This window comes from Uranotaenia lowii, chromosome 3, assembly GCF_029784155.1.
Source record: "Uranotaenia lowii strain MFRU-FL chromosome 3, ASM2978415v1, whole genome shotgun sequence".
Taxonomy (NCBI): domain Eukaryota; kingdom Metazoa; phylum Arthropoda; class Insecta; order Diptera; family Culicidae; genus Uranotaenia; species Uranotaenia lowii.
This window is the reverse complement of record NC_073693.1, coordinates 31,053,014-31,067,721: the sequence shown is the minus strand read 5'-3', so window position 1 is coordinate 31,067,721 and position 14,708 is coordinate 31,053,014. Positions and strand designations below refer to the sequence as shown.

General features: G+C 35.7%; 1 protein-coding gene and 1 long non-coding RNA gene across 3 annotated transcripts in view; one reads left to right on the top strand and one right to left on the bottom strand.

The window, feature by feature from the left end:
- Positions 1-2,754: 2,754 nt before the first annotated feature.
- The window catches only part of LOC129758136 (calcium-binding protein E63-1), a 263,324-nt gene continuing 251,370 nt past the window's right edge, over positions 2,755-14,708 (top strand). Inside the window, exon 1 of one of the 2 annotated variants that reach the window (XM_055755597.1) lies at positions 2,755-3,383. In XM_055755597.1, coding sequence (XP_055611572.1) covers positions 3,333-3,383 — 51 coding nt within the window. In that variant the 5' untranslated portion in view covers positions 2,755-3,332. The remainder of the gene's footprint in view (positions 3,384-14,708) is intronic. The other variant, XM_055755601.1, reaches the window with a different exon arrangement.
- Positions 11,532-13,785, bottom strand: LOC129758138 (uncharacterized). The gene is made up of 4 exons (XR_008739902.1): positions 13,084-13,785; positions 12,932-13,026; positions 12,770-12,870; positions 11,532-12,709 (listed from the first exon to the last, which is right to left on the bottom strand). It is a non-coding gene; the product is annotated as an uncharacterized LOC129758138 (long non-coding RNA).

The following is a 14,708-nucleotide window of genomic DNA, read 5'->3' as shown; positions in this document are numbered from 1 at the left end:
TCTGTCATTTTTGTCATTTTTGTCATTTTTGTCATTTTTGTCATTTTTGTCATTTTTGTCATTTTTGTCATTTTTGTCATTTTTGTCATTTTTGTCATTTTTGTCATTTTTGCATTTTTGTCAATTTTTTACAATTTTGTCATATTTGTCATTTTTGTCATATTTATCATTTCTGTCATTTTTGTCATTTTTGTCATTTTTGTCATTTTTGTCATTTTTGTCATTTTTGTCATTTTTGTCATTTTTGTCATTTTTGTCATTTTTGTCATTTTTGTCATTTTTGTCATTTTTGTCATTTTTGTCATTTTTGTCATTTTTGTCATTTTTGTCATTTTTGTCATTTTTGTCATTTTTGTCATTTTTGTCATTTTTGTCATTTTTGTCATTTTTGTCATTTTTGTCATTTTTGTCATTTTTGTCATTTTTGTCATTTTTGTCATTTTTGTCATTTTTGTCATTTTTGTCATTTTTGTCATTTTTGTCATTTTTGTCATTTTTGTCATTTTTGTCATTTTTGTCATTTTTGTCATTTTTGTCATTTTTGTCATTTTTGTCATTTTTGTCATTTTTGTCATTTTTGTCATTTTTGTCATTTTTGTCATTTTTGTCATTTTTGTCATTTTTGTCATTTTTGTCATTTTTGTCATTTTTGTCATTTTTGTCATTTTTGTCATTTTTGTCATTTTTGTCATTTTTGTCATTTTTGTCATTTTTGTCATTTTTGTCATTTTTGTCATTTTTGTCATTTTTGTCATTTTTGTCATTTTTGTCATTTTTGTCATTTTTGTCATTTTTGTCATTTTTGTCATTTTTGTCATTTTTGTCATTTTTGTCATTTTTGTCATTTTTGTCATTTTTGTCATTTTTGTCATTTTTGTCATTTTTGTCATTTTTGTCATTTTTGTCATTTTTGTCATTTTTGTCATTTTTGTCATTTTTGTCATTTTTGTCATTTTTGTCATTTTTGTCATTTTTGTCATTTTTGTCATTTTTGTCATTTTTGTCATTTTTGTCATTTTTGTCATTTTTGTCATTTTTGTCATTTTTGTCATTTTTGTCATTTTTGTCATTTTTGTCATTTTTTGTCATTTTTGTAATTTTTGTCATTTTTGTCATTTTTGTCATTTTTGTCATTTTTGTCATTTTTGTCATTTTTGTCATTTTTGTCATTTTTGTCATTTTTGTCATTTTTGTCATTTTTGTCATTTTTGTCATTTTTGTCATTTTTGTCATTTTTGTCATTTTTGTCATTTTTGTCATTTTTGTCATTTTTGTCATTTTTGTCATTTTTGTCATTTTTGTCATTTTTGTCATTTTTGTCATTTTTGTCATTTTTGTCATTTTTGTCATTTTTGTCATTTTTGTCATTTTTGTCATTTTTGTCATTTTTGTCATTTTTGTCATTTTTGTCATTTTTGTCATTTTTGTCATTTTTGTCATTTTTTAAAATTTTGGCAATCTTGTAAATTTTGACAATTTTGACAATGTTGACAATGTTGACAATTTTGACAATTTTGACAATTTTGACAATTTTGACAATTTTGACAATTTTGACAATTTTGACAATTTTGACAATTTTGACAATTTGGACAATTTGGACAATTTTGACAATTTTGGCAATTTTTACAATTTTTACAATTTTTACAATTTTGACAATTTTGTCAATTTTGACAATTTCGACCAATTTTTTAATTTTGACTATTTTGACAATTTTGACAATTTCGATATTTTGACAATTTTGACAATTTTGACAATTTTGACAATTTGAACAATTTTGACATATTGACAATTTTGACAATTTCGACTATTTTGACAATTTTGACAATTTTGACAATTTTGAAAATTTTGACAATTTTGACAATTTTGACAATTTGACAATTTTGACAATTTTGACAATTTTGACAATTTTGACAATTTTGACAATTTTGACAATTTTGACAGTTTTGACAATTTTGACAATTTTGACAATTTTGACAATTTTGACAATTTTGACAATTTGGACAATTTTGACAATTTTGACAATTTTGACAATTTTGACAATTTTGACAATTTTGACAATTTTGACAATTTTGACAATTTTGACAATTTTGACAATTTTGACAAATTTGACAATTTTGACAATTTTGACAATTTTGACAATTTTGACAATTTTGACAATTTTGAAAATTTTGACAATTTTGACAATTTTGACAATTTTGACAATTTTGACGATATTGAAAATTTTGTTAATTTTGAATATTTTGACAGTTTTGACAATTTTTTAAATGTTTTGTTGCCTGAATTTAGGTGTTATTCCATGTATTTTATGCCTAGATTCAGGCCTTTAATGTTGAAGTTTTTTTTATCATTTGCCGTGCAGTTTATCGACAATCCTGGCGGGAAACCCGCATTAGCTGTTTCCTAGTTCCCACGTTGTTGTCGTCATTAGATTCAATTTCGTTTCGTTAAAAATCTGCATTTTTTGGATGTTTTTCTATTCAAACTTTGTGCCTTTAAATTTTCTCAAATGGGACGCAAAAAGATTTTTGTTCAAGTAATGAAAGCAATAGTTTTCTCGCGTTAAGCCAAAAAACAGTTCGCCAAATGAAAATCGGTAGATGATGCGTTGACAGTAACGAGCAAGCAAAGAGACAACATCCTTGCCCATCGGTTTATTAACAACCGACCAACACAAACCCTTCACGAAAATCTCGGTCAGGCAGCAGCAGAAGTTCGGTGCAGATGATGCCACAACAAACAGTTCAGCAAATGTGATGTGCGGAAGCACACTCGACTCGAGGAGACCCACTATTTGGTCCACGCCGCCGCGTGTCGCGCGAAACGAAACAGTTCCGATCCTCATCTAAGGGATATATTTTTAATAAGTTGAATATTTTTTTGTTGAAACCTAAAGAAATCGTGAATCAAAGTGAAAAACAAAACAATATCCTAGTTTGAAAACCGGGGCTGTATTTGGGATTTGTTTTATCTTAGCCCACGTGCGTTGTAAATTTGTCCATCACATTGTTGAAAGTTCGTTACTTTGTTGTCACTTTGACTAAGTCAGCGTTGGATGCACCTGAAACAAACGGACTAGGGCTAGGAAACGGTCAGTGATAAGAATTTATTCCGATAAGGAAGTCCTCAGTTTGCCTCGATAAGAGAAGCGAAGTGCTCTTCCACCCGCGTTTGCCAAGTGATAGTTTTTTCGATTATCGAATATCGACTGTGACAAGTAGAAAAGAAAACCGGAAATCCGAAAATCCGGAATCGGAAAAAGTGAAAACTCCCTCCCCTAAGCTCTAAGTGTGTGTGTGTGTGTGTATTTATTAGTGATCCCAAAGAATCGCCGAATGTCCGCGGCAATCAACGCCAGCAGCTCCAACAACGAGGCGGCCAATGAAGTAATTATAAAATCGGGAGGTGTTTTGCATTTTCAAGAGTGCAATGCACTTGCAGTTTTGTTGGTTTTTTCGCAGTTTTCTGTTATTGTGTGGTGATATTTTTACTGTTTCATTTATAGTTTTGCTCTACAATTTGTGAGGCTGAATTCGAGTTATTTATTCAACTCTTCACGCTTATTAGCTGCTTTAAAATTAGATTATGGGCACCCTGAAGTCTAGAGCGGCTGATGAAATATTATGGATGAAGCTTGAAAAAGAAGTGTTTCTTTTGATATTTTTTTTTCGAATAACGTGAATTTTAAAGGATTTTGGAAGTGATCGAAAAATTAAGAAAAATATCAAAACAGAAAAGTTTGCATTAATTAAAAAAAAAATTGAAGTAGTGAATATACTTGTTTTCGAGCTCTCGGCTCGCTGGATTTTTTTTCATATCTCAAGCTTTCCTCTCAACACGATTGATTATTCTTGTCAATACGCTAAGACTGCCTTCTCAACACGCCTTTGAATTTTCAAGTTGTCCTCTCAACTCGCTTAGTGTTCATGTTTGAATTTTAAAGGTGTCTTTCAACTCACTTGAAATCCTTGTCTATTACCTCAGGCTGTCCTCTCAACTCTCGTTTGATCCAAGCTGTCTTCTCAATACGCTTGACAATCATGTCAATACACTCAGGCTCTCACTCTAAACTCGCTTTTGGATTTTTAAGCTGTCCTCTCAACTCGCATGAAATTCTTGTCAATGCGTTCAGGCTGTCCTCTCAACTCGCCTATGAAATCCAGACTGTTCTCTAAATTTGCTTGGAATTAATTTCAATACACTCAGGCTGTCCTCTCAACTTGCCTTTAGATTTTCAAGCTGTTTTCTCAGCTCGTTTGAAATTTTTGTTAACGCGTTCAGGCTGTCCTCTAAACTCCGATTGAATTTTCAAGTTGTCCTTCAACTGGCTTGATATTCGTGTCAATACACTCAGGCTCTCCTCTCAACTCGCCTTCGGATTTTCAAGCTGTTCTCTCAACCTGCTTGAAATCTTTACTTGTCAATGCGTTCAGGCTGTCCTCTCAACTCGCCTATGGAATCCAAGCTCTTATCTCAACTCGCTTGCTATTTTCTTCAATACGCTCAGGTTGTCTTCTCAACTCACCTTTGAATTTTCGAGCTGTCCTCTAAACTCCCTTGATAATCTTGTCAATATACTCAGGCTGTCCTCTCAACTAGCCTTTGGATTTTCAAGCTGTCCTCTCAACTTAGTTTCAAATCCTTGTCAGTGCGTTCAGGCTGTCTCTCAACGCGGTTGAAATTCTGAAAATCATAAATAAACTGTCCTCAAGACTTACTTTATAAGTATTGTAATTTCCTCCTTATAAGCCGGAACAAATACCAATTTCTTCTTTGTCACGACGATTTGCTTGAATTTTGTTTTGTACCGTCCAATTTAACAACTAAAATATTTTATGGACCTAAAAAATTTTAATTAATAATTAAAAATAGATTTGAAACAATCATTTTCTTTTAATCTACAAGTGAATTACGAAGAAAACTAAGGGATTTGAATTTGAAAAATAAAGTACCGTAATTCGGGGTAAAATTGATCACTTTCGTCAAAATTTTTCGATTATTTGTTCTGTTAAGGCGAATGTGGCATGTTTCATATTATTGTAAACCAGTACTGGACTCTTATCAACGTAAAACATGGTGGCAGAAATTTATTACCGTCAAACGGGGCATCATGCAACAGCGGGGTTCGAAGCAACATTTGTATAACACTACATTAAATCAATGCTTAATTTAAAGCATTGTTTTGAAGTTATCTTTTAATGATCACAAAATGATGATGACAAAATTTCTCACATTTTAAGCTAGTTTTCTTAAGTTTTTAATCTTTATGTAAAATTTGAAAAATCGAGCAATAAATGTACAAATTTTAACATTTTTTGATGCAAAAAAAAACTTTACCCAGTATGACAGATTGGCTTGATAATATTACCTACAAACTTTTTACTGGTTTCCTCATGTTATACCAACATTGTTGGTGTAAAAATATTTTTCGAACAATCACCCAATTTTTTTAAATAAATATTTTTAAAATTCCGATAGGTGTCTGGGGTTAAATGCAACAAAATGCAAATCAAAGAAATACCTTGTAAATCTTGTTTCCATGTGTTGGAATATGAATGTTTTGCAACACGCGTTTGTAAACATTGAAATTTCATTTATCCAAACATTTATTTTAATGATTTCAGCATTTAGAATTTTTCGTAGTATAATTTAACCCCTAAATGTATGCAGCATCTTCATTTTCAGAAAAAAATGTGAAAATTAGTGATTACAGACCCAAAAACTACTGCAATTGGTGTTGTCATGCCTAATGATCTTCAAGGCATCGCTAATATATTAAAAACTATAAATTTTTGTACGTGTTCATAAGATTTTTCATTAAAAACAAAGTTTGTTGCAAGTTACCCCATTTTCTAAGGAGGGTGAAAATCGCATGTTTTTAGAAAATTAAAAATAAGTGAAGAAACTTATAATTTTTCTAACTACGCCAATTTGATACCCCAGCATCCTTAAAACTTTTGATGCATAAGAGGTATGATTAATTGTGAACATAAGTTTTTTAGAAGCCATTGAAGTTGAAAATTGTTGCATGTTGCCCCAGTTGACGGTACACTACTTTAAATTTGATTTGAAAAAAGATTTTGTTTTTGTTAAGAAATTGATGCTTTGGGGTAACATTGATCAGTCTCTATTTTGACGGTTTAACCTAGGTCAGGCAAATAGAAATTTTGCTGCAGCATTTTTTTTTTACTTTTCGACAAAAAAATGAGCACTTTTTGATAAGATTTGTAATCATTTATGATAAAAATTCGTGCCGGAAACAAACAAAATCACCTAAGCTGTTGTTTCATAGATGAGGCATGCTCAGCTTGGTGAAACTTGTAAACTTATCCAATGCAAAACTCTCTCAACGACTTGAAAAAAATTTTAAGAATGGTCATTCCAATGAAATTGCCTAAACTTTGCCTGCTCACTGGTCGGTGATTTGATCAGATCAAATTGACATCATTTGAGCGATTTTTTTGTTTTTTTCTTCTGTTTTCCACCCCTGCACTGAACCCGAATTCACTCTTAAAATACACATGATTTTTCACAACAGATTTCCGAAAATCACTCAATTCTCATGAGAGACACTGAAACGTTTTCAACAGCGAAAGCAAAACCTAAATTGTCAGTTGGTTTATCTCCCAGCGGGGCAAAGATTGTGTTCGACAGCGCTGCTCCGAGAATCAAAGAAATAAAACTTGAAAGAGAGACGTTTCTTCTCCAGTTGGAATTCTCAACTGAGTGAGGAGCTACCTGATTTTCAGTTTCTTCTTTCAGTCAATAACTTTTCTTGCTCAATCACTCACTCACTCACTCGTTTACTGATCGATGATCGAATGCTGTCTGCCTGATACATCTTGCTTTGTTGTTGCTGTTGTTGGGGAGGACCAAAATAGCTATTCAAACACGCAGGCAGTATGTATGAACATATGTATCTGCCGCTTTGCCAGAAAGTACGCAGGCAGTATGAACCGATGCAAGGCCGCATTGATTGAGTTTGAGTGAGTGAGTGAGTGGATTTTCGTATGGGACCTTGTATCAGTAAGTGTCTCAACCCAGTAAGCGCGTCCTCTCAAAAATCGACAGAGCATGTAAAAAATTGAGAGTTGAGTCACCGAACTTAGAATAAAACGGTTAATTTCGGCGACACTCCAAAGAACGCAAATATTCTCATTCGGTTTTTCCTGCCGAGATACCTACGAACGAATGCGAATGCGTACATGCGAAATCAGTTTTTTTTTTTTTTTTAAATATGTCTTTATTTGTATCAATTCATCATTACATTTATATTACATTATTTCATTAAATTAGGTGTTCAGCTCAATAATGAACTGTTCAGAGCCCTATAGTTAACTAGATATTAAAAAATTATTTGTAAGAATTAAATTTGCTTAGCGCAATTAAGTATTTAATAAAGGAGAACATCCTTTAATGGCAAAAATATTTTAAACTTAAAACTAAACACTATCCTAAAATTAAACTAGTTATAAAGAGAACGAATCTCTGCGATGGAAGACTGCATCGATTTTCCTCTGAAGTTAGAGATGATTTTGTTGGCCATCTCTTCGATCGATTCAATGCCCGCAATCCGATGAAGATCTTCGGTGCTGTGCCAAGGTGGAAGCCGCAAAATCATTTTCAGAACCTTGTTCTGAATCCTCTGGATGGCTTTCTTCCTCGTCGCGCAGCAACTAGACCAAATCGGAACTGCATACATTATCGCTGGTCGGAAAACTTGCTTATAAATAAGCATCTTATTCTTCAGGCACAGCCGGGATTTCCTGTTGATGAGAGAATAAAGAGATTTAGTATATTTATTACACTTAGATTGAATATCTTCAATGTGATTTTTAAAAGTAAGATTCCGATCAAGTGTGAGTCCCAAGTACTTCACGTGATCAGACCATTCTAATGAAACCCCATTAACAGTTATGGAATGATTTTCATTGGGTTTTAAAAATTGAGCTCTTGGCTTATGGGGAAATAAAATAAGTTGAGTTTTGGAAGCGTTAGGAGAAATTTTCCACATTTTCAAGTAATTCAAAAAGGAATTTAAATTTTGTTGCAATCTACTGCGTACCACCCGTAAATTTCGACCTTTGGCTGAAAGCAAAGTATCATCAGCAAATAATCTTCTACCTTTTCCTTCTGGTACATCAGGAAGATCAGAAGTAAAAATATTGTATAAAATTGGCCCAAGTATACTGCCCTGAGAGACACCAGCTCTAATGGGTGTCCTTTCAGAGCATGAATTTTGATAGCTTACTTGTAAGGTTCGGCTAGTCAAATAATTTTGTATAATTTTGGTGAGATATACAGGAAAATCAAATCGAGCTAACTTAGCTACTAAACCTTTGTGCCAAACACTGTCAAAAGCTTTTTCAATATCAAGAAGAGCAACACCAGTTGAATAACCTTCAGATTTGCTAGCGTTAATCATATTAGTTACACTCAAAAGTTGATGTGTAGTAGAATGTCCATGATGAAAACCAAATTGTTCATCAGGGAAAATAGAATTCTGATTAATGTGAATCATCATTCTACTCAAAATAACTCTCTCAAATAGTTTACTTAAAGATGGAAGCAAACTAATTGGTCGATAACTTGAAGGCTCTGAAGCACTTTTTCCAGGTTTTAAAATTGGAGTTACTTTGGCATTTTTCCATTTATTGGGAAAATAAGCCAAGTGAAAACATTTATTGAAGATTTTAACTAAAAAATTTAAAGTGCTTTCAGGCAACTTTTTAATAAGAATATAGAAAATCCCATCTTCCCCTGGAGCTTTCATATTTTTAAATTTTTTGCAAAACAATTTAAGTTCATCAATATTTGTCTAACAAGAACTTTCAAATACATTTTGTTTAGAAAGAATATCATCAAATTCAAGGGAAATTTGAGCATCAATTGGACTTACAACGTTTAAATTAAAATCATGAGCAGACTCAAATTGTTGGGCCAATTTTTGAGCTTTTTCTGCATTCGTTAAAAGAAGTTTATCCCCGTCTTTCAAAGTAGGAATTGGCTTCTGGGGCTTTTTCAGAATTTTAGTTAATTTCCAAAATGGCTTTGAGTAGGGTTTTATGTCCTCTACTGCTTTGGCAAAATTTTCATTACGAATGAAATTTAAACGACGTTTGATCTCTTTTTGAAGGTCGCAATAAATAAATTTCAAATAAGGATCCCTAGTACGTTGATATTGGCGTCGACGAATGTTTTTCAGTCGTATCAAAAACTGAAGATCATCATCAATTAAAGGTTGATTAAATTTATGTTTAACTTTGGGTATTGAAGCGGCTTTAGCATTGACTATTGAAGTTGTCAAATTTTCTACAGCCAAATCAATATCTTCAATTGAATTCAGTGGAACGTTTACATTCAAATTACGTTCAATAAAATTCCTATATCGCTCCCAGTCAGCTTTTTGAAAGTTAAGAGTTGATTTTCAAGGGTTTTCAATGGGACTTTGGGATAAAGAAAAAGTTACTGGAAGGTGGTCTGAATCGAGGTCCGCATGAGTAACTTATTGACTACAATGCTCGCCTAAATCCGTTAGAACCAAATCAATTGTGGAAGGATTTCTAATCGAAGAGAAACAAGTATGCCCATTAGGATATTCAACAGTGTAATAACCTGCAGAGCAGTCATTAAATAAAATATTCCCATTTGAATTTGATGAAATATTATTCCAAGATCGGTGTTTTGCATTAAAGTCACCAATAACAAAAAATTTAGATTTATTTCTGGTGAGTTTTTGTAAATCTCCCTTCAAAAAATTTTTCTGTTCACCGCTGCATTGATAAGGCAAATATGCGGCAATAATTATAATTTTCCCCATAGAAGTTTCTAATTCAATTCCAATTGTTTCTAAGACTTTTGTATTGAAAGAAGGAAGAAGTCTAAATTTGAGACGACTATTGATGACAATAGCTACACCCCCACCTTGTCGATCAAGTCGATCATTTCGCAAAATTTTAAAAAAAGCATTGCTTTTCAAGTTATTGTCTGGCTTTAAAAAAGTTTCAGTGATGGCAGCAATATGTATGTTTTGAGTTTTCAAAAATAAAAAGAATTCATCTTGGTTAGCCAGCAAAGATCTAGCATTCCAATTCATAATATTTAAACATCTATTTGGATCCATGAGGGAATCGTAAAGTCATAATAATTTTGTTAGCATAATTAAAAGAAGTTTGGAAAGCTTCAAACATTGAATTTGCTTTCAACATAAGTTGCATCATTTCCATTAAATTTTGATGCAAAAATTTTAATTTTTCCTCAGTAATCTCACCCAAATCAACAAAATTGTTAGGATCAGAAAATGAAGGAGAAGAACAAGTATTTGAATTTCGGGGATTTTCCCAAGCCTTCGCATGAACGTTGAGACTTGGTTTTTTCCCATTTTTATTAGTTAAACCTGACGAGGGCAACCCATTTTCAACCACCTCTGAGAACGATAAACAACGAGTCTGGGGCGCAGATTCAGCACAGGTAACATTAGAAACACTTCGGGTATTACCCAGCCGTGATTCCAATGTAGAACGAGGCTGAATGCGAACAGGCAGGTTGTTTGCCGGCCCGACGTGTGAAGACGAAAAAGAGGAAGGAGGAGAAGAAACTTTTCTGGAAACTTTGGGATTTTTCCTAGAAGCAATAATTTTTGCCCTGATGGGACAGTCTAGCGAATTCGAGGAATGATTACCTGCGCAATTTGCACACTTGAAAAATTCTGTTTGTGGCTTATCACCACCAAAAAGGCATTTAGATTTTTCATGATCGAATGAGCCGCAAAGCATGCATCTGGCATTCATTCTACAATTTTTAGTGCCGTGACAAAAAGCTTGACAACGACGACATTGCGTAATATTTTGAAGGAAATTGGTTGAAGATTTTCGAAAAGGTTCGAATTTGACTCGACAATGAAACATAAGACGAGCCTTTTCAAGAATTTGCAAATTATTAACTTGATCCTTTTTAAAATGGATCAAATAAAGCTCAGGAGCAAAACCAACACTACTGATATTATTCGTGTTGGTTCTTTTCCTCATTTGAATTACTTGAATTGGAGAAAAACCTAACAAAGAATTTAATTCAGTTGTGATCTCATCCGGTGTCTGATCGCCAGTGAGACCACGAAGTACAACTTTAAAAGGACGATCACTTCTAGTATCGTACGTAAAAAATTGGTGTTTTTTATTATTTAAATAATTTAAGATTTTTTGAAAATCATTAAAAGATTCCGCCAAAATACGAGCAGTTCCCCTTCGACCGATCTGAAAAGAAATCTTCACATCCTTGACGGAAGTGACGATTTCTTTTCGAAAGGCATTGAAGTCAGGAATCGTGACCGTAATTGGTGGAACCTTTTCGTTTTTAAGAGTATAAGAAGAAGAAGGTTTCTTAGTACTCTTATCAGAATTAAATATGAATATTTCCTCATCACCGATGTTATGAAGGACATCGAATGAATTGGAAATTTCAACTTTTTTGGGCGATGGACCTGAATTAGTTTCGGCAATTCGCTTTCTACCGGCTGTGACAATCGCTTAGTGTGGTTGAAGCCACAAAGCGCAAAAATCAGAAAAATAGAAGCAAACATATTCTGGGCAACTTTAATGTTGTTGCAATTGGATTGAACCCATTTTATTATCCCCCATAAATATTTTTGAGTGGTCGACTTACGTGGCTACATGCTACACAATGCTCGACGATCCTTTTGGCCTCCTTGAGGCTTTCATTCTGCCTGGTAAACTCGTTCTGTTTGCGCAACCCAATCTCCTGGGTGATTTGCGCAATTCCTGCTCGAATCCGTTCGTAACCTTCCGGACTGTGCGACACGCTTCGGATGACCTCACCCGTGCCGCACTCAGCGCTCGATGTGATCGCGAATCCACTCCGCAAATTTGTTCTCGATTCGCACAAACTAATTTCCAATAAGATGGCTCCTCACCTACACATGCGCAAGATTCTCGCGCAGCTGTGGCACTGCGCTGCAATCTCGTGCCCACCACCTTACTCCTCACTGGCATGCACAACACGATCCGGTCGCGATCTTGCACCCGTGCCTCAGATTCTTCGAAGCGACGAATTTCCTTTTCGTGATCTGGTGCATGGAAATTTTCATTGTCGTTTTCCTGGCGACAAACTCTCGCCCACGATCGTCTTCGGGTGCACCGATGCATTCGCAAATGCTCCCAGCGGTTCGGTTCCCCCAGTATGTTGTCGACAATGAATCGAACCGCTTTGTCATCGACTGTCCAAACGATGAGTTCCGGGCCTTTGATCCTGCGCGGATCCACGAAAAGCTCCTGCTGCAGCTGTTGACACGACTGTCCGGTACCAATAGGCCGAGTCGACGATTTTCCGCCGTGGAGACCAACCAGTTTGCTCCGGCCGCGGCTCCGCGAAAATGCCTCTCGGGACTGAAGCAATTTGCTCCTCCCAGGGGAAAACAAATGATGTGGCACGTGTCGATACACGCCCCAACCGATTGTCAGTGACGGTGGTCAAAATGTGCAAGAAAAGTGCACCAGGATGAACAAACGGGAATGTACCAGAAGGATATATAAAAAAGGGGTCCTGTCGGGGGGAAAGCGTCGGTCAGACGTGGCATAATGATGATAGAAAAAGTACTCACGTCTCCGACCCCTTGTGTGCAATTTTCCTTTTCCTTTCGGCAGGCAATTTCCGGGTCTGCGTGGCTCTTTCGAGTTGGCCGATTGCTACCGCAAATCTGCAAAAAACGTCTGCCTTATTTGTATGCTGTAAGCTGAGTTTGTGAGTTTTCGCTTACCTCTCCGGGCTTGCTTAGAAGTTTGTCCTTCGATTCAACCTCGTGCTTTTCCAAGTGCCTGCAGAGCAGAGGAGGTACTGCTGGCGACTTTACGAATAGGCCTGCTTGGGAAGACGTTTTCTGTCGATAATTGGTTTTACAAATTGTTTTGTGGATACTCACAATTCTGACTTGTTTGTGGCCCAAAGCCTCTTTGCCGTTTCGGCAGTCGTCCTACCCGGAAGAGTTTGTGGTAGCGGCCAAACGGTGGAGCGAGCCTGAACAAAACACGTATTTAGGAGGCGGTTTGCTAGCAGAGAAAATTTCTGCCTTACCTGTCGGTTCCTGCTGTTTTCTTGCGTTCCCGAATTTCAGGAATTGGCGACGGCGTTTTCCGACAGCTAGCGCACTTTTTACTTCCGCGTCGTTCACTTTTCTTCCGGAAACTAGCTGGCAAAGCACTGCTGCCAACTATTCAGTTCTTTTGGTTTGTTTTGATTTTGGCATTCTACATGCTTAGCGAAATCCACTCAAAGTCAATTCGAAATTCTTTGCTGTGTCTTATCTCAGTGTTTTTTGATTTTTAGCACTCCGAGAAAAAGTTTCATATTTGTGCATTCACGAATGAGTTTCTTTATGAGGGGAATGGGTAAAAATAAAATGTTTGCCAAATGCGCTCTTATCGTATCAATATAATGAATGAAATAATTAACTGTAACACAACATTGCTGCTTTGGTAGAAATTTTCATGGATCATGGCAAGGATCCATGAAAATTTCCAAAACCTGCCGCAGGAATTCGATGGATATAAACGACTACTTTCCGATTCAATCTCGGAAGCAATACACCTTCTAGATAGGTGTCTACAGCTTAATAAACAAACTCAATACAAACGGTACTCAAGACCAACTAATTTTGGCAGATATTCAAATACACAAACTACTCTAAGCCATCGAATTATGGCAGATTGTGTCGGTAGGCACCAGCAGATCTGGTAAAGATTTCCATCGAATTCTGTGAAAATTCAACAATATTACTACCACTTCAGCCGCTTACAAATATCCTAGATCTAATAGCCATTGTAATGAAGAATGACTGAGATCTTACGAGTAGGACTTAACAAAACAAAACTAGGCGGTACTGGTATACTGGTTAAAACGAAGAAACAGAAGTCTAGGGAACAGAGGGATTTAGTCCTCTAAGTTACAAAGAGTCCAAGATAGAGGTTTTACCGCGCCTCCAGGTCGCGTTCCTTTTGAATTTTTCTTGGCAACCCCCTTTGACAACTGTGCATGATCCTTAACATACGAATTTAATGCGATTTCGCATTCATAGAAGACAGTTTACTGTCGGCACTTATTCTAAACGATGTTCCTCTGCGATTTTCATGGCTTTGACCATAGCAGGTCTTTTGGCTTTTGTAGAAGATGTTGAGAGATTGTTTTTTGATTCGACGACCAATTTCTTGATCGGAAGGTCTTAATCGGGAAGTCTTAACCGGGTGTTGTGGTTGGTTGATGGTAGTCTTGATCGGGTAGTCTCCATCGGGAAGTCTTATTCGGGAGATCATGGTTGGTTGAAGGTGGTGTTGATCGGGTAGTCTTGATCGGGTGGTCTTAATCTGGTAGTCTTAATTGGGAGTTCCTGATTGGTTGAAAGTTGTCTTGATCGGGTAGTCTTAATCGGGTTGTCGTAATCGGGGTTGTTTATAGATGTCACTATTCGGTTCTTCTTTCATCCAGGATGCTTGGTCGAATTATGGTCCTCCGGACTAGGAGAAAGTCAAAAGGAATCTTGCAACCTCTTTCAGCAACACTGGGCGTTGTCCTGTTGATACTGTGCTCGTTAAGCAGTGTTCGTGTTTGTGGTACAAAATCGGATGTTGATGCTGCTGCGAATAATCTCCTTCAGACGGCGCCTTCTTCCAGAGTCGTCGAGCATGGCAGATGGTGGTGGTGGT